This window comes from Canis lupus, chromosome X (genome assembly GCF_003254725.2).
Source record: "Canis lupus dingo isolate Sandy chromosome X, ASM325472v2, whole genome shotgun sequence".
Taxonomy (NCBI): domain Eukaryota; kingdom Metazoa; phylum Chordata; class Mammalia; order Carnivora; family Canidae; genus Canis; species Canis lupus.
In genome coordinates, this window is record NC_064281.1 from 31202428 (window position 1) to 31227444 (window position 25017).

Below are 25017 nucleotides of genomic sequence, written 5' to 3' on the forward strand. Positions count from 1 at the left end.
AGGCAGACACTTAACCAACTGAGCCACGCAGGTACTCTAGGAACCTGTATTTTAAAAGTTTCCAGAGTCATTGGGAGGCTGAGTAGGTCAAGTGTCCAACTCCTGATCTTACCTAAGGACTTGATCTCAGGGCCTTGAGTTCAAGCCTTGTGATGGGCTCCACACTGGGTATGGAGCCTACTTTAAAAAAAAAAATATATATATATATATTGGAAGTGGGGCACCTCAGTGGTATAGTCAGTTGAGCATTGGACTCTTGGTTTCAGCTCAGGTTATAATCTTAGGGTTGTGAGATTGAGCCCCACCTCAGGATCCATGCTCAGTGTGGAGTCTGCTTAAGATTCTCTCTCCCTCAGGCAGCCCCAGTGGTGCAGCGGTTTAGCCCCGCCTGCAGCCCAAGGTGTGGTCCCAGAGACCCGGGATCGAGTCCCACATCGGGGTCCCTGTGTGGAGCTTGCTTCTCCCTCTGCCTGTGTCTCTGCCTCTCTCTCTCTCTCTCTCTCTCTCTCTCTCTCTCTCTGTCTGTCACTCATGAATAAATAAATAAAATATTAAAAAAAAAAAAGATTCTCTCTCCCTCTTGTCCCTTTTCTCTTCTCTCTAAAATAATTGAATGAATGTTTAAAACAAATAAAAGTTTCCTTCCAAATCACTGTCTTAGTTAATCCACGTATTAGAGTTAGGGACCATTGCTGTGCAGTGGAGTGCCTCCATGTTACATCTCCATTTTACAAATGGAGAAAATAAGGCCCAGAAAATTAAAATCCCTTTAGGAGGTTATGTAAGAGGTCACATCCAGTCTCCTGAGTAAGCACCCAAGTCTAAGTCTTTGTCTATTGCCTTTTCCATTATGCAATACTGCATTAAAAAATCATATGGCTCTTTATTCTTAGGTTAGTGATTATCTTAGTTTGAGTCCCCTAGACAGTGAAGCCTGATGCAAGAATTAAATACTGATGCTTTACTTGGGAGATGCAAACTCAGGGCAATGAGAGTGAGAAGAGAAACAAGGAAGGGAAGAATGGGATGCAAAACAATGAATGATGCTTGAGCTGCTATCTCAATGTCCATGATTTACCTCCATGAATAGATACAACAGATTGCTGAGCAGGTGTCACTTTGAAAAACTACATGAAAAGTGCTCCCAAGCAATCATTGCAAGAGAGGATGGAAAGGAAATTTGTCCCCATATTTACCTCCTGTCTCCTGTACCTGTACCTAAAACCTGCCAGACTTTACTCCATGGGAGTTAATGGTCATAGGCTTTGAAGTAGCCTTCCCTGGCCCCCACAGAATGCCAGGTTCTATGCCCTACCGGGGAAGAGGAGCCAGAAATTCTGAACATGGGACCGATCTACCTGTCCATCAAGCAGCAACCAAGTGGTTGGCTCCACTAGTTCTGAAGGAATTTGCAGGTCATCCTCAGGCAGAAGAGCATATTGGTGAGACAAGTAGCTGAGGTTGCTGGAGGTGGCAGGACCCAGGGAATCTCAGGAAGCAATGTTGTCTCACTGTTGATATTTTAAAGAATCATCACACTGTCAGCAGCTTTCATAGGCAATATCCAATGTCTTTCCCTTTCCCCTACCATTGCTGCTCACATACTTCATCCCAGGTCCTGAGCCAACTGTCATCTGGGACCTGGGGTCTACGCACCCATCTGTGCTGTCCACGAGTCTCTCGTCATGCCTGAAGTCTCATGAGTACTACTGGAATACTAACCTAGCAGCCCTGGTACCTTCTTTGTTTGCTCCTATCCTTGCGATGCATCTTCCTTTATCCCTTGTATTTCAGTATCCAGGTATAAGTTTCTAGTCTATTTCTTAAAATCCAAGCTAGTTGTTTTTACACTCCCTCCCCAAGAGCTGATAGACTCTTCCTGCCATCCACTCTTGTCCTGGACAGCCCAAGCTTCCCTCAAAGAAGAATCTGGCCTCTGAACTTGGGATCCTGGGTCTTTCTTGAGTGTACGACTGGTCTCTGACTTCCATTGGACCTAGTTTTTCTTATCTCTGGTCCACATACTTGATGATACTTTCACTTCTGTTTTTGAAAATCCCAGCTACAGATGTTTGACTAATCTGCCTTTCTCGGCTGGCTGGCCTCCCATACTTGTCCTCCTCCCAGAGGCAGACCTTCCAGCTTTGTTCAGTTGTTAATCTGTGTCTTGTCCCAACACGTCAGGGTTCTAGCAGCCTCAGGTCTCTCTCCTTTGATCCACACATTAATGAAACAAGATTGTGTCCTATATTATCAAAGAAAACATACTGTAAAAAAAAAAAAAAAAAAAAAAAAAAAAAAAGAAAACATACTGTAAGTCAAAGCATTTGCTATAACCAAATCAACATAATTGTAATATCCAAGACTGTGTATATATTATTTATTCTTAGTTTTATTATAAGATACCTTGAGTTTGGTCAATGTCAACTCTTGACCACTTTGCCTTTTATTGTTTTATATCTATGGACATAGAGCCTGCAAGCAAAAACAAATGTGAACTTTACACAGCATCTTAATCTTTCTATTAGATCTTCAATAGTGAACATATGCTATGCAATAATACATTTAGGAAGACATTTAATCAAAAATTGCATAAGCTTTTTCCCCTAGTTTAAGTCCTAGAAAATGTGTTGTTTATTGGCTTGCTAACAGCTTAAACTAATTTGCACTCTTGGTAAATGAATCTACGAGAACTTAAAAATCAAATCTGTTTAAAACAGATTTCATTTTTAACACATGACAATTAGAGAAAGTTTATGGTATTCAGAATTGAAAATGCAAAAGGCAGTTAATTTGCTGTCAGTAATCCCTTGCTTCCTTCCTCATGGAGGGGTTAATTAGAAATTTTATTTCAGTTCTTTTCTTTTGGAAATTTTGTCTTAAAAAATTATGTAGAAAGAAAAGACAACTTCCTAGTTAAAATATTGGCAAGCTGCAACTCCATAATAAGCTCTCTTCTAATTTTCCATTAAATGATCCATGAATACACACAGAAACTCAAAAATTCGGTAGCAATGGAAAGGGAAGATAACAGCCACCCATTTACATAAGTCCTATGAGGAATTCCCAGTAATTACTGAGCTGATGTGGCCTGATTGAAAAACACGTTTAATAGCCTCCACAGCTCATGCCTAATTAAAAGAAAATTTAGGTATAAAAAGGAAACAGTCTAGTCCCAAGATCTGTCTTTTCCTCAGAAATTTATTATCTGCACCTACTAGAAAACCAGGAAGCTGCCTCCTCGTTGCATCCCTCCTGGCACGTAGTAGGTGTTTTAAAACTTTTTTCTAATGAGTGAATGAATCTATGTGAAATACTTTCAAAGGAAGCCCTCTATTGACATTTCTTTTTCTGCATCCCTCTTGAAAATCCAACCCACCTGGACTTAAAATGACTGTAATGGTAGGGAAAAATGTGGAGGAACATCATTTATCTAGGATGTATAGAATCTAGCATGTAGATCTGGTGGTGGTAGCGTGATGCGAAGAGTCCAAGCGATTTGTGGTGCATGTTACTGGTGACATTAGAGTTTATCCACTAATAGGAAGATAATGCAATTTTCTAAAATGTCAATCTTCCCTAGATTATTTGCAAACTGCCAATGGATGTAAGAAAATATCCTCCCTACATCTAATGGATGCTTGTTTGCTACAGGAAATTGGCCCATAGGAATGCATTGAGCTACCTCCACAAGCAGATCTAAGATATCACTGTAGAATAAGAGGAGGCTGAGACCCTGTACAAGTGACCACCTAGAAAAGATACCCCTTTCCTTTTTATAGGAGCAAACGAGAAAAGGCAGAAATGATATCTTTTAGTGCTAGAAGATAAAAGAGTGACACCTAAATTCCCACTTAGTTGGCTTATAGTCAAACAACAGAAGGGCAAAGACAGGAGAAATTCTGAAAAGCAACAAGACACATGATTTTCAAAGGAACAAAAATTATACCAAAGGTAGAATCCCCAACAGTAAGAATAGAAGCCAGAAGACAGTGGAATTATAGTGCGGAAGCAAATTGTCAGCCTAGAATTCTAAATCCCAGTAAACTATCACTCAAGAGTAAGGATGAAATAAAAATATTTTCAATCCAACAATGAGATTGAGACAATTTAAAACTCACAGATACTTGCTTAAAGAACAAATGGAAAAAAAAAAAAAGAACAAATGGAGGACCTACTTAGGAATGAGGGAAATTGAATTCAGAAAAAAAGAATTAGGATCCAGTAACAGTGGTTATTAAAATCATCAATAAATGTGTGTAAATCTCAATGAGCATTGACTATGGAAAAAATAATGAATAATTCAGATGCTCTAAAAGCAAAGTGAACTCAATTATTAGATAACTTTATCAGGGGGATGGGTATTGCCATGGACGTGTAAGGTTCTTGTATTTGGGAGGAAGAGGTTTGAAGTATTTTAATACATTTTTTATAAAGTGTAAATGTTGTAAACTTGGGACAAGCAAAAAATATAGAAATAGAATATATAATTAATTATTTTAAGATTTATTTATTTATTTATTTGAGGATGGAAGATGTAGAGGGAGACAAAGTCATTTTCTGAAGGAGACTCCACGCTGAACACAGAGTCTGACTAGGGTCTCCATCCCACGCTCCGGAGAGACAATGAGGTCTCAACCTGAGCTGAAACCAAGTCAGACACTGAACTGACTGCACCACCCAGGCACCCATTTTTAAAGTAGGCTTCATGCCCAACATAGATCCCAATACTGGGCTTGAACTCAAGACTCTGAGATTAGTACCTGATCAGCAAAGTTGGACATTTAACTGACTGAGCCACCCAGGCACCCCAGAATATATAATTTCTGAACTAGTGGAGGCGTAAAAGGAAATAAGGAAAACTTTCATGAGTCCAATAGAATGCAAGAACAGAGAAGAATTGAGGGAAGGATATAGTACAAAAAGGTACCATATGAAATGTTCAACACAAATATATTGTTAATCATGATAAATATAAACAGACTAAACTGAAAATTGATATTTTCAAAATAGAAAGTGAAATGCAGCTTTATGCTGTTGACAAAATTACTAGTAAGATGTCTAGAAATGTATATATCTAGAAAGGTATATACTAATCAAAAATTAACTGGCATATATATATTAGACTAAGTAGACTTTAAAGCAAATAAATATATTAATTCAAAAAGAATCATCCAATGTAAAGAACAATTCCAAACTTATTTCCCCCAACCACATAATCTCAAAATGTGTAAAGCAAAATTTGACAAATATGGAAGGAGAGATGAACAAATCCACAGAGTAGGAGATTTTATTATGTTTCTTTCAATAATTGAAAGATCAAGCTGACATGGATGTTAGTCAAGCCCTACTAGACTTGACCAGCACAATTAATGAGATTAGGCTTTCCCCTACCTATTAAGCCTACCATGGCTTTGCTGCAAATAATTGTCAATTTTTGCCTTTTAGTTATTATTGCACTTTGATCTCTCTCTTTCTCTGGACTTCTTTCTATGCTTTAGGACACCTGTGAGGTGTGCAAGTATTGCCTTTCAGCAAAATCTGACAGGGAACTCCATACCAGTCTTTCTTGGTTATAGATATAAACTTCATGAGGAGAAAAGTCCAGTATTCTCAGCCATTTAGAATTGGTTAGGTGAAAAAAAAGGTCACATGCCATTTTCTTAGCATTCCCCAAACTTTCTTTTCCCTTCATTGATTCCTACTTCCCTCTATTCTCTATTTTTATCCTCCTTTCTTCCTTTTTTTCCTTTTTCTATCTCTTTCTTTAGCTCTCTTTTCACTCTTAAATGTTATATTCCTTGAGATCTTTCTGGAAGAGAAAAGCAAAAGTAGTTGGCCTCTTTTGAAGTGATAAAATCCATTTTAACCAATATCAAAAATTGAATTTGTCAATAAATAATATGGGTCCTTATCATTTTAAATTGCTGTTACTCTATTGAATAGTATAATAAATTTAACAATTTAAGCAGCAAGTCATTTCAGAAAACAGTTTTTCCTGAGTGGATGATACTAAACTACACTTGTGCTAAAGAAAACATTTGGGGCGCCTGGGTGACTCAGTTGGTTAAGTGTCTGCCTTTGGCTCAGGTCATGATATGAAGGTCCTGGCATCAAGGAACCCCCATTAAGACCCCTCCTCCATGGCTGTCAGGTTCTCTACTCAGCAGGGACTCTGCTTCTCCCTCTCCCTCTGCGTCCTCCTGTCTCCCCTCCACTCATGCTCATGCTATCTCTCTCTCTCTCAAATAAAAAAATAAAATCTTTAATAAAAAAAAAATTTCACAAAACAAATCAAACATACTCTACAATTTGTAATTGCTGAATCCTTTTCTTGTCTGTATGAAGTCTATGGCATACTTCATGTTTTTGAAATTATTTTTTTAATTTATTAAAATTTATTATTATTAACTTTATTATTCATGGGAGACACGGAGAGAGAGAGAGGCAAAGACTTAGGCGGAAGGAGAAGCAGGCTTCCCGCATGTGGGACCCGATCCTGGGACTCCTGGGATCACGCCCTAGGCCGAAGGCAGCTGAGCCACCCAAGCATCCCAATGTTTTTTATAGTAAATGAGGAAGCTCAGTAATGAGCAATCATTAGCACACAAAGAATCTATCACTTACTTTACCAAAGTATTTGTGAGGCAGATGCTCTTGTGCTGATAAGAGCATAATAAAGTAACTTAAAATGAGTAAAATTTCAGCTAGCATGTGATTTGGTCTTTTTATTTGTACAATGGAAAAAAAAATCTACACTGAAACTTTCCTGTAGTAGTGGAAGTGGGATTAGCAAATAGGCCAAAATATTCTCTGAAAATATAATTACTCGTGCATTAATTTAGAACAAATAAGTACTTTTATTATATAAATACATTTATACAAATGAATTTGTATCATAAATATAGTAATTCTCTTGGTACCTCATTTTCTGAATTAAGATATGCTTGCTAATAATATATCTAAATAATTAATTATAGAAGATTATAACCATTTTGCTGCATTACTCAGTCTCTTCCAAATTTCTGATGTACTTTCATCTAATCATGAAATATTAAGGTGGAAATAAACCTAGTAGATGTCAGTTAATCAAATTATAGTCTATAGAGCCCTGGCATTCTTTTAAGGTGCTTTTGTTTGTCTATAGGGGGGCTGTGGAAATCAATGGAAGCTTCTAGCTTCTTATCTTCAACCAGATCAACTCTAGGGTACTTTGCTTTATATTTGTATGTTGAAGATTCTGTCTTAAGTATTTTTCAGACACAGTACCCCCCAAGCCAAAACATAAGATGTTTAAAAGCCACTGAATAAATCTTATTCCTTTAAGAATTTAAAGATTAAGAATTTATGTGCTAAAAAAAAAAAAAAAAACAAACCCTCTTTAAATTATCTGCCCAAAGGTCACACAATATAGGAATGGGAGCTAAAACTAAAAAACAGGATTTTTAACTCTCACCTTACCAGTTTTATACATATGTCTTTCTTTGCAATTAAGACATGGTAGAGGGGATCCCTGGGTGGCTCAGCGGTTGAGCATCTGCCTTCGGCCCAGGGTGTGATCCTGGAAACCCGGGCTCGAGTCCCACATCGGGCTCCCTGCATGGAGCCTGCTTCTCCCTCTGCCTCTCTCTCTCTCTCTCTCTCTCTCTCATGAATAAATTTTTAAAAAATCTTTTTAAAAAAAGAGACATGGTAGATTGTTTCAGTAAAGCTCAAATGGATCACATCTACCTGTACACAGCTTTTATGTAGTCTCCTCTCCCTTGTTCACTCTGATCTTGGCCACATGACTTAGTTTGGCCAATGGTTTACTAAGGAATGTGAAAGTAGCAGACTTCCGATAACTATTTATACATTCGGATTCTCTTTTGCAGCTGGTAATTTTCATGTACTATATGAAACATATGTGGCTCATCTTATAGATTAGAGAGCTCCAGGACAAAATTCCTAATCGAGGTCCCAAACCAAGAGTGAGCCCAGCTAAGACCACAGAAAGTCGATAAGCTTTTCCAAATTAGGTCAGACCACAGAATCATAAGCAAATAGATGGTTGTTTCTTTAAATAACATTAGTTTTGCTGTAGTTTGTTTTTGCAGTGATGGCTGACACAAAGAGCAGTATTGACTTATTGTGCCAACCATGACCTTTCCTAGGATCTGAGTGCAGCATATTTTTATGGGTCATTTCAAAAAGTGTAGATCACACTGACTTCTTCTAGTAGCTGATGTTATCTAAAATTATGTATTCTTTCACTAGAGAGAGTCTGTCTTTATTTCCTTCCATAACTGTGATCTGGTGGATGAAATATATTTGGTTATCTTGAATCATAGAACCCTGGGAACTGCCACAGTTACCAGAATCATCTGTGAAGGAAAGGTAGTAGGGGAGCTACATCTGAGTAGAGTAGGGAAGGACAGGTCCAAATTGTCCCTAACATATGTGATATCAGGTCAAAAGTACAAATGGAAACCCGTATACCATATGTCTGAATTTTTTAGGTGGTAAATCAAACTAATAAATTTTTAAATAGAATGTATTCTGTTATTCCACTTTGACAAATATAACTTTATACCAACTTGTAAGACCAAGTTTGAATTTAGAATTTTTTTGACCACCTCAGAGTTTTGCACTAGAATATGATAGCACAGAATAGCTGGGCCCTCTCCAAGGACCCACTCTATTTTCTCCCTTCCTTCAGCTTCAACAGTGTATGCCATAAGGGATCTCATGTACAAATTTGTGGATGCCTCAGCCCATAACTAATCTTGGTCTACATCTTCCCCTTGATAGCCACATCCTAGGTTTCAATTCTAGGAGCATTCCAACAGGAGGACTGTCAAAGAGAAAAGTCCTATGCAAGCCCTGGAAATGGGATCCAATGCTTTGGATTGTGAATTATGGCAACACATGAACTGGGAGCATGGATGGAGCTGGGTTCCATGTGGGCCTGTCCCAATGGGCCCATGTACTCCTTGGATGTGCAAGGAGACAATGACTGAGGAGACTCAGAGGCCCTAGAAAGCCTGAGGCTCTGGACTGGAAGGTCTCCTTCCTGGGCTTAAAGGTGTGTGTTTGGTTGGGGATCCCCAGCAGCAAACTCTGAAACCAGGTCTCGAGAGCAAGTAGTTTGAGAGGCTATCTCAAGAACCATAGGTAGAAGTGTGAGAAAGTGAGAGACAGCAAGGAGAAGCCAATTCAGGGAGTGTTAACGAGCAGCTGCCACTGTTAAGATCTTGGGCTCAGGTGCACTGGAAATCCCTAGGAGTTCATGTAGAATTCACCTCACAATTATTCCTACCAAAGGTCAAAGACCCTGGGTTATTTTTCTACTGATTTAATATGTTATTTGTTGAGGACTACAAATGCAACCATTAACTGTCACTTCTGGCCTGGTACATATGAGGACTGAATATTCTCCTATGCTCAGAGAAAGTCCTCAGAGAGAAAGTTGGTTTTCCATAAAGCCATTTGCCTGCATGGAGGATTTAAACGCCAAGGGGACCAGGCAGGACATGAATGGCATCTGCTACAATGCAGAATTGGATGGGACTTTGAGAAAACATGTCCCTGCAGGAGAATGATAGTTTGATAGCATAATGTGGCCAGTAATATTTCTAAATTTTTAAAAATCAAAATCATTTCTACTTCTGCCCATTTTATATTTAAGGGAATGTGGATACTGACTGTTGAATGCCTTAATCCAAGGACGCCTGGGTGGCTCAGTGGTTGAGCATCTGCCTTCAGCTCAGGGTGCGATCCCAGAGTCCTAGGATCAAGTCCTGCATCAGGCTCCCACATGGAGCCTGCTTCTCCCTCTGCCTATGTTTCTGTCTCTCTCTCTGTCTCTCATGAATAAATAAATAAAATTTTTTAAAAATTTTTTTAAAAAATGAATGGCTTAATACAGAAGCGACTTCTTGTTGATAATTTATGATAATATTCCTACTTATGTTTCTGGCACAAATCAATTAAATTACTTCAGATGTTTAAGAAAAGAAACAAATATTGTTTTACCAATGTACCTTCAGAAATAAAGCGATCATTTCTGTGAATTCCGTTATGATGGATTCCTGTTTGGACTGGTAAAGGAGAGAGGCTGGCACTGTGCAATCCTTAGGGTCTTTACTCATAAACATTTCATGAGTTGGAAAATGTACACTTAAGAACGTCCTTGGCTTTCACTTTCAGACTCATATCATTAGGAAGTGGATATTTTTAGGGAAAGGGAAATAGAGTATAACCTAAAGCTTTTGATAGAAGCTTTATACTGGGACTTGTGCATTTCAATCATTGTTTACTATTAAATGGCTAGTTATTCTTTATCTTTGATGAGAATAGTAATTACTCTTGAGTTGCTTAAATTTCCTGTTCTAAGCAGTTTAACTTTATTTAAATTACCTAATCTAAATATTTTCATTCCAGTCTGTTTGTGAAAGAGAACAATGAGGTTTCTTTATTTCTGTTAATAAAGCAACAAATTTGGATCGAATGTTTATCTCACCTGTTTTGTTCTCATGATGTTGCCACAACTCAAATAATTGTCTCAGAATGAAAACAATCAATGAATAACAGATGATAAAATGTGCCTGGAGTCCTTTTCGACAGGAAAAAAATTTATTCTAAAATTAAATCTGTACTTGAATAAGATGGAATAAAAATAACAACATTCTGACAGCCTTTGTTTTCTCTTTAGACTAGCTGATAATCTTGAACTTCAGTTAGATGTAGCATAGATTTCAAAAGTGGTCCATTGTCAGTGTGTTTTTATATGATGTATAACACTACCATCATATGTAGTGTATATGACATATAGCAGTATACAACATGCACCATGCTATATAATATGTAACTAATATGTCTTTATAACATATAACACCTAACATGTAACACATATATACACACATCCTCCATTTAATTTTAAATTGATTTAAAGCAATTAATGTTCTTGCAAAGTGACTGGTTTTCTTGGCATAAACCTCAGTGTATTTGACAACAGGTTTAGCATTTTTAACATTTGAGGTGTTAAATGTGAATGAATTAAAATTATAGCTAATTAATGTCAAATACTTGTCTGGTCTATTGGTTGATAAGCTTGATTTGTTTTCTTGGTTTCAGAGAACTTCCTCATATAGAATTAGACTTTGAACATTTTTTTAATCATTTGTTTTTTATCTATTGCTTAAACACTTTGCCATTAGCAGTGAAATTTGCATTATACTCTTATACTGCATTCTATTTTAGCATTGAGAGATTTTTATAACTATTTTCTCATTTCATGGACAATAAGAAAATGGTGACCTTCAGAAAAAAATTAGTGTTGCTTGGAAAGAAAAGACCAACATAGATAGCTGCCTACTGTAAGAATTGATATTAGCTATTGATTTAAGGTTAATGGTATAACAAGGTGATATGAGAAGTATTAATTGGGCATTCCTCTAACTGCTTCCCTTGGTTATTAACTAGGAAAAATTATTCCATCTGCTTGTCAAGCTGCAAATTATTTTGATTACTGTGGCAAGCAATAATGCTCACCAAATATATGTACCTGTCTCATTCTCAGCCCCCATTCAGTTAGATAGAGCCATGTGGTTGGTTCTGGCCAACTAAATGCACAGTTGGCCCTTGGACAATATAGGTGTTAGGAGCACCTATCCCTTACACAGTCAGAAATCCCTGTGTAACTTTTGACTCCTCCAAAATTTAACTAATAGCCTACTATTGACCAGAAGCTTTAACCAATAGCATTAACAGTTGACTAACACACATCTTGTATGCTATATGTATTATGTACTGTATTCTTACAATAAAGTAAGCTAGAGGAAAGAAAATATTAAGAAAATCCTAAGGAATGGGGATTCCTGGGTGGCTCAGTGGTTTAGCACTTGCCTTCAGCCCAGGGCGTGATCCTGGAGTCCCACATCGGGCTCCCTGTGTGGAGCCTGCCTCTCCCTCTGCCTGTCTCTCTCTCTCTCTCTCTCTCTCTCTCTCTCTGTGTGTGTGTCTTTCATGAATAAATAAATAAAATCTTAAAAAAAAACCCTAAGGAAGAGAAAATGCATTTCTAGCACTGTACTGTGTTTATTGAAAAAAGTCCATGTATAAGTAGACTTGCGTGGTTCAAACCTGTGTTGTGCAAAGGTCATCAGTAATGTGTATTACTTTTAAGTTGAGCACTGAAAAGCCCTTGAGCAAACTTCTAGCCACTTTTCTTTCCCTGATCTGTCAACAAAGGAAGAGAGGTATCCTACTACCACCTGCAAGATAGTGGTATCTTTCACAACATGGATCCCTGAGTGACTTTATGGAGTAGACCTTCCCGTGACCTATGCAGGATATATTCTGTCATTGATAAACTTGCTGGTTATGCCCTAGTGATTTACTGGTAATGTGTAATTTCAGGATAAGCTAATCTTTTCTGGATTATATAATATAATTAAATGCATTAGTATTAAATATTGTTTTACTCCAAAATAAATTTTGGGATTTGTGCCATCATAAATGACCAAGATATTTTTTAAAATTTTTTAATAGTTGCAGATGGATCTGTTCTAGTTCCTCTACAATTTGTTCCTGTCAGTCCTGGACGGTACCCTTGTAAAATTTTGCTGACATCACAATATGATGTGCGTCTCTATTGCATTGAAGGTGTGGTAAATGAAGAACATCCAGAGGCCAGATTTGAATTTGAAACACCAGCATTTGAAGCCCTTACCCAGCATATTCCACTAGTAAGTGCAAACATTTTTTTGGTATTTTTCTTCATTCCCATCGCCACTGTCTCAATTAAAGTCCTCCAAACCTCTCGTCTTGAATGATTGCTATTTCTAATTGCATTATCTGCTGCCATTTGTTTCTCCACATTGAGGACAGAGCTTTATTCTTCAATATAAATGTTATCATGTTATGTACCTCACTAATCACTTCTACTGGATCTCTTTCCTTCAAAAATAAACTTCAACTTCCTTAACTTATCATCACATTCCTACTCAAAAGGAATTCTGGCTCTCACCAGGCAGCGTTATGATCTCTCCAATATCTGCTCCAAATTCAGGTGTGATCTTCACAATTAAGATGAGTTCATGGTTACTGAGAACAATTATTGACTGTAGCTTGGCTCTCAAAGTGACATACAGCATAGAAGAAGGTAATATGTTTGTAAGGAATGTTGGACTTTCTAGACTAGAAATTGGTTTTGTTTCTTTAATTATTAAGGATACAAAAAAAAATCTGCTCAAAGAACAAAAATTTGTAATGATGAAATGTGTGAGCTTTGCTATCTGAACAATCTACCAGATAGATTGCCCATAATTAGAAGTAGAATGTGTAATTCTAAGACCATTTTATAATTTTTACAATAATTGATAAATCAAACAAATATCTCTTTAAATATTAAATAACCCATGGAACAACCTATTAGACAATGCTCCTATATGACAGTGAAAGCATAGTCATCCTTATGCTGTATGTTCACATTGTTGATAGTTGTTCTTAACAACCATAACTTTCAAAAGGTGATTCTTATGAAATGTAATTTAAAATACAATATATAATTTTATTAAAAATACCAAGAATTAATACATAATTCGGCTTCATCAATATCACCCTTCTGATATTTCTCTATATTTTTTCATGCTTTAGAATAATAAAACAAAGAATGAATGGAAATGTCAAGTTACTATAGAAGGAGAATGGTTTTATGGACCTCCTGTTTTATATGTTGGACCAGGTGAAACTGTGCAATATCCTCTTACATTCAAACCCATTTTTGAATGTGAGATTATGGTATGAACTCATTATTTTTTTCCTACTATTAATTTGTCAATAAACTGATGTATGATATTAACATTTATAATTTATAAGCCTTTTTGCATAAAAGTTATATACTATATGCTTTGATCTTTAATATTTACTCTGCTTCAAACTTTAATAAATCTTTTAACTTAAGGGATAAAATTTCTGAAATTCACAATGCCATTGGCTGCCAGTACCTATGTCTAGATTATCTTTACATAACACATTTAACAAAGTAAAATCATTGTTCCTTTGTTTTTATTCATTAAGGTAGTTGGTACTTCAGAGAATATTTCCTTAAGACATATTTCTTTGACAAGGACATAAAAATGCATATAATTGCTATGTATGAGAATGCCTATATAAACTCTCATTCTCTCATTTATAGAATATAAAGAGAAATATAGAGCTTTTTACAGGATATTCATCTTTATTCTTTCAGTAGAAGTATTTATACATAAACTAGAAAAGTCAGTGATTGACACCTCCTTGAAAGCTCATTTCATTAATCAGATTCAAAGTTAATAGGATAGCAGAGATTGTTTGACATCCAACTGTGACTCCTATAGAGCTGAAATTTGGCTGATTTTTCATAGGGCAGACTTATTCTACAAAATGAAGTAGATGGTATGGAGCATGTCTTTGACATAAAAGGGATTGGAAAAAGACCCCTGGCCTTGGAACACATCACTATAAACTGTCAAGTAGGGAACATAACAAATAAGTCCATAATGGTGCCCAATTATACAAAGACCATCCAAACATTTAAGGTAAGATTGTTTTCTTTTTTAAGGATGAAAGTGTTTTCAGAAGGGCTATTGAATTATACGGAATTTTAAAAACATTTAATTTTACATAACTGGGTGAAGTGTCACATAAGGAAATGTTTAAAACTCTATTTTTTGTTAGGCCAACAGCTATTAGATTTCATTTCAATTGTAAAGAAGAAATAGCACCAAACAAGTTTTTTTTTTTTTAATTTTTTATTATTCATGATAGTCACACAGAGAGAGAGAGAGAGAGAGAGAGGCAGAGACATAGGCAGAGGGAGAAGCAGGCTCCATGCACCGGGAGCCTGACGTGGGATTCGATCCCGGGTTTCCAGGATCGCACCCTGGGCCAGAGGCAGGTGCTAAACCGCTGCGCCACCCAGGGATCCCCAAACAAGTTTTGTACCTAAGTATTACTACATAATCATAAAGCACATTGAAATCTACTTATTCGAATCATGTATTTTTACCTGGAGAAATTATATATGATAATAAAAGGTATTTTCCAAAATATTTTTGACAGATCTTAAAATTTTTTAATTTATTTATTCATGAGAGACTCAGAAAAAGAGGCAGAAACAGAAGCAGGCTCCCTGTGGGGAACCGGATGTGGGACTCGATCCCAGGACACTGGGGATCTCACCCTGAGCCTGCTCAACCGCTGAGCCACCCAGGCATCCCAGCTCTTAAAATTTTAATGTGAAATCTGTAGATCCAAGTTTTAAAAGTGTATCTTGTCATTTATCAGGGTGAATAATAGTTGGAATGTGAACAAGTGCATAATTATTTACATCCTTTTTTTTTTTTTTTTGAAGTTTTACATTTGGCTTCCCTCACCTGATTCAAACCAATCCCAAAATAATTTTTCCCACTCCCTGCTCCCACATTTATCAATAAATTGTTGTTTGTCTAATAGAATCCTTGAAAGAAGCTTCACATATCTATTCATCATAGGTGCCTGGGTTTCAGAGGGTACTGCAGAAGTTTGGAAATTTTCCAAGTTTGCGCTCTGATTTTTGTTTGTAATCCTGAAAAAAAATATGTGCTTTGGTTTTCTTCTCTCCTTACTGGATGGCAAATGGAGTGAATATTAAGAATGAAAATCTCATCTTGTCACTCCTCTGCTGAAATTTGTCAGTATCGCTTCTTGCCGAGGGGATCGAATCCATACTCCCTGAATGGGCTTTCACTGTCCTTTAAAAGCTCATCTGCTCATTTTCATCTGTTGCCACTCTTGGCTCCAGCAGCACTCAGCCCTTTGTAAACAGTATTTCCTTTTGTTCCCATCAAGAAATCTCTACCCAACTCCCTTTCTACCATTTATCTGGGATTATTTTACTCCTTTTAATTCTTTAGGGTAAGTCTTAGATGCCACTTTTCCAAGAATGATAGTCAGCAGTATTTTCAAAAAAATTTTTGAACAGCTTTTAACATTTATGGATTATAGAATTAGGGAGTATGCCTTTCATATGCTTACACAACATTTTTTTTACCTGTTCCACCATCAAACATACTATATCATATTGCTATTACCTTTTTATTGTTCTCCACCAGATTATAAACTGAGAAAAGGGGCATGCCTCTCCTATCTACATTTTAAACATAAATTATAGTATCGATCACATAATAGTTTTTCCAGGAAGATTTTCCATACTTTTTATATTTAAAGAGCTCCAACAATTATGAAAGAACACACATGTATTTAAGAAACATTTGTTCCTAGAGATACTGTCAAAAGACACAGTAGCGCCTTTCTCAGTTTAAAATTTACCATTGTTTTTAATCAACACAGAATAATGAGCATTACAAATTTGCCCTCTCATTTCATTCATAATTTTTTAAATATTTTATTTATTTACTTATGAGAGACACAGAGAGAGAGAGAGAGAGAGAGAGAGAGAGAGAGAGAGGCAGAGACACAGGCAGAAGAAGCAGGCTCCATGCAGGGAGCCCGAAGCGGGACTCAATTCCAGGTCTCCAGGATCATGCCCTGGACTGAAGGCGGCGCTAAACCGCTGAGCCACCCAGGCTGCCCCATAATTTAGTACATAATACAAGTTTATTGCTTGTATTTCAATAGAAATTCTCTTGAGGAACAACTGAGGTAGCAACAAGGAGAAAGGCTGGGCTGAGAATCGTTGCTTTATACTTCCAGCTTTCATCATACTCTTTGGTACCACTAAAGTGCTTTTGATTCTCCATCTTCATTCCTTCAGTGAAATGAAGTTGACCTCAGTGCACTCAAGACTGATTCACAGGGACGCCTGGGTGGCTCAGGGGTTGAGCATCTGCCTTCAGCCCAGAGTGTGATCCTGGAGTCCCAGAATCGAGTCCCACATTGGGCTCCCTGCATGGAGCCTGCTTCTCCCTCTGCCTGTGTCTCTGCCTCTCTCTCTCTGTGTCTCTCATGAATAAATAAATAAAATATTTTAAAAGACTGATTCACATTCTTATCCTCTGCTCTTTCTGTCTCTTTCAGTATCTTCCTCTTTGTGGGATTATTTCCCTTACTATGAATATTCTCAAATGTTTCCATTATCAGAGAAAACATGTCTGTATGTTACTTATCCTTCAACTATTATCATCTTTATTGTCCACGATTGCTAAACTTTTTAAAAAAGTGGTGATTACATGATCACTTCTTAATTTGTGGTGGATAATTTATAGCTCTATTGTTTTTCACAGCTGTGCTATGAAACTGCTGCCACAGGAAAAAAAAAAAAAAAAAAGAAAGAAACTGCTGCCACAGAAATCGCTCTGGACTTTGGGTCAAGAAAAATCAGTTATGGACACCTGGGTGGCTCACTTGGTTAAGCGTCTACCTTTGGCTCAGGTCATGATCTCAAGGTCCTGGGATCGAGCCCCACATCGGGCTCCCTGCTCTGTGGGGAGCCTGCTTCTCCCTTTTCCTCTGCTTGTGTTCTCTTTTGCTCTCTCTCAAGTAAATAAATAAAATCTTAAAAAAAAAAGAAGAAAATAAAAATCACTTTTTCTGCCAACAGATCTGCCTCAAAACTCATGTAGTGTTTGACAGTGTCAATCTGCCTTCTTAATACTCTCCACCTTTTATTTTATATCATTCTGTATTCTTCATTTCCCTGCCATTTCTTGATTATTACTTATCTGGTTCCTTTATTCCTCTAACCTTCTGATGTCTTTTCAAGTTTCCATCTTCCAAAGTATTCTTATGTTTTTACATCTCACCTGGCAATTTCTTGGCTCTAAACTGTCATCAAAGTACAAATACCAAATCTACACTTTTACTCAAGACATATGTGTTATCTCTGTCCCTCATTCTCAACTGCTTGCTGTGCACCTGCACTTTGACAGTCTGCTAACAACGCAAACTCAGTATATTCTTTTCATATCTTTATTCTATTTTTCATTGCTGTAGGGTTTTGGTTTGGGGTTTTTTTTTTTGTTTGGTTGGTTTTTTTAGAGAGAAAGAGAAAGTGTGAGAGAATAGGAAGAGAGAGAGAATCTTAAGAAGGCTGCACGCCCAGCACAGAGCCCAACACGGAGGTTGATCTCATGACCCCAAGATCATGACTGAGCTGAAATCAAGTGTCCAATACTTAACCGGCTGAGCTACCCAGGCGCCCCAGCTAGTAGTCATTTTTATACCTTTTTAAATAGCCTTTTAAGTTATATTTCATCTTACTGCTGCAAGAATAGTTTTCAGTAGCAGGTTGAGACTTCCTTAATATGAAAGAGAAAATAAAAAATCAGAGAACACAATTGAGACACAGGTAAAATGCTGTGGCATTTTATCCAAGTGATCAAGTAGTAGAAAATAGTTATGCAATATGGAAAACAGCAGATATGGGACTTCCAGAATGGTAGAGCAAGGAGTTGCATACATCTGTTCCTCCTCAAAAGCAATAAAACCCTGGCAAAAAACTGTCAATGTGAACATTTTCAGACCTTGAATTAAACAAAAACTTAGAACAATCTGAAGAGTGTTTACTCAAGAAAAACTTGGGGGACCAAAATCAAGAGTCAGATGCTTAACCCACCGAGCTATCAGGCACCCCCAAAACGTACAGACTTTGAGTAGTCAGTTCCCCAGCAAGGATATGCACATGATCAATAAGCACGTGAAAAGATACTCAGCATATTAGCCATTAGAAAAATGCAAATCAGAATCACAATCAGATACCACTTCACACTTAACTAGGATGGCTATAAGCAAAATGACAGTAAAAACTTGGAGGGAAGATGTAGAGAAATAGGAGCCATTATGCCTTGTTGGTAGAAAAGAAAATAGTACAGTCACTTTGAAACACAGATTTGGAAAGCAGTAACTTTAAAGGTTAAACATTGAGTTACCATCTGCTCCAGTAGTTCCACTCCTAGATACATACACATCCATAAGAAATGAACATCTATGTCCACTTCAAAGCTCACACATGTTTTTATAGCAATATTTTTCATAATAGACCAAAGTGGAAACAACCCAAATTACCATCAGCTTATACATGGATACACAAAATGTGGCATATCGTGACAATTTAGTATCATGAAAAGAAATGATGTACTGATATATACCACAATACAGATGAACCTTGAAAACATGATGCTAAGTGAAAAAAAAAGCTAGTCACAAATGACCACATGTTATGATTTCTTTCCTACAAATTGTTCAGAAGAGGCAAGTCTGTAGACCCAAAGTAGATTAGTGTTTTCCTAGACAGTGGGGGGTAGTAAAATGTACCATTCAGTGACCTGAAAGTTGGATTCAATCAGAGTTATGGTCGAATGCTTCTTAAATATACTTTATTTGCTGTATTAATATTGATGTAGAATGCATTGAAATGGTTCATCTTTTGTACATCGAAATGCATAAAGAAAATTATGCATGGCCTATAAAAGATATTCAGGATATCTAAGCATCAGTGATCTTGTTACAAGTAGCAACAGAAAATAAGCATTGTTCTTTTCATAAGAATCATTTTTTGTCCTATTTTTTCAGAAGTTTCTCCTCTGATCTTTCTTTTACTGTATATAGTGTTTTTCTGGTTTGCTTTTCATTTAAAGGTGAACAGTTTTATTATTTTTTTTATTTTTTTAAGGTGAACAGTTTTAATGGAAGTATTTACATTTTCATTTTTTTCTATGCTTTAACTTGTTACATAAATTTCATGTAAATATTGGCATTATGTAATTCTTTGAAATCTCTTTTCTAGGTAACTTCAGATCTTCCAATAGTGTGGGGAAATCCAAACATCACCATAGACCCTGATAATGCAGTTCCATATATTCTCCATGTATCCCCTTGGAAACGTGGTGTATTCACAGGTAACAAAACCATTAGTGAAATATTATTCTAGGATAGATACACAATGAGAAGGAATTTAAAAATATAGCTTACATTTTCCCTTTCTAATAAATGACTCAGAGGGACATTTAGTTTTCTACTTTGGTCATTAGCTTTCTGAATAATCTGAACTTTGGGACATACATTTTATGTCTAGTGCTATACATTCTTGGCCATTTATTTGAACGGATGTGTTGGACAAATTTCTAGAAGTAGAAATATCTAGTTAAGGGTATTTACACTTAAAATTGTGGTAAATACTTTAAAATACTTATACCAATTTATGAGCCAGACAACATCTCATGAGAATGTCTGTTTATGGGAATAGGTAGTGTAAAAACAAGCATATGCACTGAATTGATACATGAAAAAATAGGTTACAGTCTTTAGTGTGTGAAGTTTCCTTCCTTGTCTCTAATAAAGTATTCATTTATAAAAATTGCCCTGATGGTCCCAGAACTGAATTGCCTGCATGGGAATAGTGCTGAGGGGTGTTTCTATAAACTTTTGAAGGGAAGGTACTTGAGAAGTGTAGAAGAGTAATAGAGAAGAACTAAGGGACTATGATTTATCAAAGGAATAAGTTGTCTTCTTCGGGAGAGAATCAAATGCCCTGTTGGATCCTTCTGAGGAAATCATTATAATGTAGGTAAATGGATATAATTTAGAAGTGTGAGGCAGCCCGGGTGGCTCAGTGGTTTAGCCCCGCCTTCAGCTCAGTGGAGACCCAGGATCGAGTCCCACGTCAGGCTCCCTGCGTGGAACCTGCTTCTCCCTCTGCCTGTGTTTCTGCCCCCCACCTCTATCTATCTATCTCTCATTAATAAATAAATAAAATCTTAAAAAAAAAGAAGCAGTGTGGTTAGTATACACCTAGTAGCAATCTTGTGCTACATGGAAAACTAGTGTCTCAACCCTGTTTGCCTCAACAAAGAATGTTTTAGGAGAGGGTTCATACTTAGCGTAGAAGGGTCTATACACAAGCATATTAATAGCCAATGCTATTAATAAGCAGAAGGGAAACTTCAGAATGGCAAACATAGTGATCCATTCAATACCTCAGTAACAATGTACTGTACAGCAAGAGCCAACTTGCCCACCCCCACTGTCTCCTAGCAGGCTTGAACTCACATATCACCAGTCATAGTTACTAGCATCTTCCAAAATCTTCTCATCATTTTTCAGACATTTGGCTTTTCAAAACCAATTAATAATTCGTGTGATAGGCAGATTTTGAGCTACAGTGAACCTATTCCTAGCATTTCAATAAAGTAGCACATTATGTCATTTTTTATGTAATTCAGAAGATTTTTTGAAAATGTTTTATTTATTCATGAGAAACACAGAGAAAGAGGCAGAGACAAAGAGGGAGAAGCAGGATCCTCACAGGGAGCCTGATGTGGGACTTGATCCCCTGACCCGGGATCTCACCCTGAGCCTCAGGCAGATGCCCAACTGCTGAGCCACCCAAGTGTCCCAATTCAGAAGATGTGAATTGATTTTAAGAAATATAAATTTCACTTCTCATTTTAATAAACAAATGACAGTGAAATATAAATTTCACTTCTCATTTTAATAATCAAATGACAAATCTGGTGGATTTCCCTTAGTTTTGGCATGGTAACTAGTCTTTTGTAAAGGACAGTAAATCATTCAGATTTGCCATTATTTTTGATAAACATATGAAATCTCAGTTTCCTGTTCTACAAAAGGCAAAGAGTTCTGCTATGTATGAGAAGGAATTTGAGGAACCTCACTGCACAACATTGTTGTATTAGAAATATTTATGACTCCCTTACAGAAACAAAACCCCTTACCTGTGAATCAGACTCTCAAAGTTATGGAAATGGAGCTAAGAATAGTTAAGTAATCATATTTAACATGTATTTCCTTTGTATAGTCATTTTTGTTAGTTTTGGCAGCCTTTCTGAGACCATAAAATTTCAGTACATATTTTCACTGAACAGATATGGACTCATTTCATATGCTGGTTTGAAGGACTTTAGAAGGAATTTAGCAGAGTTAAAGGCAACTCCAGGTATACTGTTGAGGATGAATTAGTAAATGTTGCTGGCTACACAAGAGGCTTTGCTGGCTTCATAATTTTGAAAAATATTTGCAAGACACTATCATGATTGCTCTTTCCAGGGCAGTCCCTTAGAGGGGAATTAATGTTGATATGATTTGGAGAAGGTGAGCCTGGAAAGAAGGGCAAGTCTATTTTTATTGATATTATTGTTAGAAAACGTCTACAATATTTGAAGCAGTGTAAATGTAGTTGTTTCTGAACAGCTGTTAATCTAACATGATTAAAAAACCAGACTATAAAATTTTCATATGTATATGAGAATATTCCTATTTGTACTGGTTAAAGAAATGTATCCATGTGCATGTATGTATCAGCAGTCTTTTAAAAAAATTTGTGTTCCTTTTCAGTTTGTTCTTAATGATATAACAATTATTTACAAAAGGCCTATAACTTGGGAAGCCTCTATAAGTATAGTAGTTGTGAACAAAGCTGACATCCAACCAATTATGATCTGTTTGTTAAAATATTATAACAGATGCTTTTCCTTATGTATTGGCAAATACTCCATTAATTCAGCTCCACTATAAGAAAACCCTTGCCATGATAGCCACCACAGCCCCTCCCTCAGGCGCCTCAAGACTTCCCAGCAAGCCAGCAGCAACTAAAGGGTTAAAATATGACTCATTGAGGTGCCCCAGGACTTTGATTTGGTGTCCTTTCTCATTGGCCAGACTAGAATATAAGTTTGTTAATTATATCAAATATTAGCCATGGGTACAAAGATGAGTAGCATGGCTCCTGCCTCCTAGGAATTCATATCTGTTGGTGGAAATATATATCCATAAATCATCTCAGTACGAGGTACACTCTGATATACCAAAAGCTTAAAACATGGGACTGGAGAGCATAGTAGCAGGAAATATTAACCCTAACACTGGGGATATGAGAAGTCTTTTTAGGGGATAATGGGTTTGATTTGGACTTCAAAGGATAAGCTGGAAAAAAAAAGGATAAGCTGGGATTTCTTAGCCAATATGGTGGAGAGGGCATTACAGCAGAGGAAACAACCTTATTGAAAACACAGAGAAGATACTTCATGTCAGTAATGAGTAGAAAAGTGTGTCTGTAGTGTGTGTGGTAGGAAAATGCCAGCTTACATGCAGTTACAAATACAGACAGACTTTGGCGGACAGAATTTTGTTTTACTTCTTACTACAGTGGGAGCCATTGAGGATGTCTGAGGGGCATAAGTCAACAGAGTTTTAGAAAGAAAAATCTAAAGGTAAACTACAAAACAGATAGGAGGGACAAGAGAGGGCAGTTGGATCTGAGAGATCCTTTAAAAGCCTTTGGTAATGTTCTAGTTTATCAGTTCTCAATATTTGTGCTTCTTGTCTTAAAAGCAGACCTTGAGAAAAGAGTTTAATTGCAAGTGGCTTAGATGAGAGTTGATCACAGGAAGCACTCTGAGGGAATGGGAAGGTAAGATGCTATAAGGACAACGTCAACACAAAGTAGGCTAGATATCACACTACTGGTGAGACATGGGGAAGCTCACTGGGAACCTTCAGGGAATGTTGTCATGCCAAAGGACAAGCAAATTGTGGTAATCATCCACTAACTCCAATCCCTCATTGGCTAAGGTTTGCTCTTAGGGCAGATTCCCATGGCAATACATCAATCCCTACTCAAAAAGTTATAGGAAACCAATGCTGTGTTTGGAAACTGTCTGCAGAGGGGACTTTTGTGGGACACCAAGAGCACATACTACAGTGGGTATCATGTCATACTGATTGGTAGGTAGCAATTTTGAAAAATGGATGGATTTGGAATTTTTGGAGCAACCTGCAGTGAGCTACGATCATGTTTCAAGTGTGTGCTATGGAGGCTTGAATTTGAATGCCTCTTTGGCCATGGAACAAAGAATGAAGATTGATCATTTTAAATGAAAGTTAAGGGTAGGGGCACCTGGGTGGCTCAGGCAGTTGAGTGTCCAACTCTTGATTTCAGCTCAGGTCATGATCTCAGTGTCGCTAGACTGAGCCCCCTGTGGGGCTCCATGCTCAGTGAGGAGTGTGCTTGAGATTCTCTTTCTCCTTTCCCTCTGCAGCGACCCCAACCCCCCACTCCCTGCCCCCGGCTTGCGCATCAGTGCATGGGCTCTCTCTCGCTCTCTCTCTCTCTCTCAAATAAATGAATCTTTAAAACAAAAGAAAGAAAAAAGTTAATGGCAGACTGAACTAGACCAGTGATAGTGGATTAAACAACAGAGGAAGAGTTTTCAAAGAAATAAAAATGGGAAATGATGTGCTAACAACTTGGGTTTTCAGCAATTCAAACTCTGAGATGGGAGATTAGCTGGACATTTATTAGGGGATGTATTATGATAAACACTTGTGAAAGGAAAGGTAAGAAGGTATGTTGACCAGGAAGACAAAGAAATTAGGCTTCTAGACAGGTCCAGTGAAGGCTTTTAGTCAATTCATTGGGGTCTCTTAAGCTAGGATGGCCTTTGGAATTGTCCGAAGTTAGGAGAAGGGGACTGGACCTTTATGCTGCTGTGTTAATAAGTAATTGAAAGTGGACTACATGCGGAAGTGGGTTTGACCCTGGATAAGGCATTTTTTTCAAGCTAAGGCAATGCCCAAAGAAGGCTGGCATCATTTGTGTCTTCCAGTGTCATACCCTGCAGCTACAGGAATAAGTCCTTCATTCCTGATGAGGAATGTGATTGATGCTGGGCTGTATAGGGTCCACCACAGTTCCATCTGATGAAAATTGGATATGGAGAGATAAGGGAGAAAGGAGAGTCAAATGTATTTCTGATAGTAAGCAACACTAAGGAAGGTGATATAATTAACTGAGAAGTCTGTCAACTATACTTCCTTTAAAAATTTTTTTATTAAAAATTTCAAACATTCACCATGTTCAAGTGGGATTTATTCCCAGTATACAAGTGTGGTTCAGTTTTCACAAATCTATCAACTTGATACTTCACATTAGTAAGAGAAAGGATAAAAACCAATTATCATTTCAATAGATGCAGAAAAAGCATTTGACAAAGTACAACATCCATTCATGATAAAAACCCTCAACAAAGTAGGTTTAGA

At 37.1% G+C, this 25017-nt stretch overlaps 1 protein-coding gene across 5 annotated transcripts in view; it reads left to right on the forward strand.

The window, feature by feature from the left end:
- Window positions 1-25017, forward strand: part of CFAP47 (cilia and flagella associated protein 47) — a 509395-nt gene that overhangs the window by 303226 nt on the left and 181152 nt on the right. For all 5 annotated transcript variants that reach the window (XR_003133488.3, XR_003133486.3, XM_025439582.3 and 2 more), the window contains 4 exons: window positions 12532-12728; window positions 13639-13782; window positions 14388-14561; window positions 19748-19859. Coding sequence is in view for 3 of the 5 variants with exons in the window: in XM_025439582.3 (XP_025295367.3) it covers window positions 12532-12728; window positions 13639-13782; window positions 14388-14561; window positions 19748-19859 (627 nt within the window). In the remaining 2 variants the exon portion in view is untranslated. The remainder of the gene's footprint in view (window positions 1-12531; window positions 12729-13638; window positions 13783-14387; window positions 14562-19747; window positions 19860-25017) is intronic.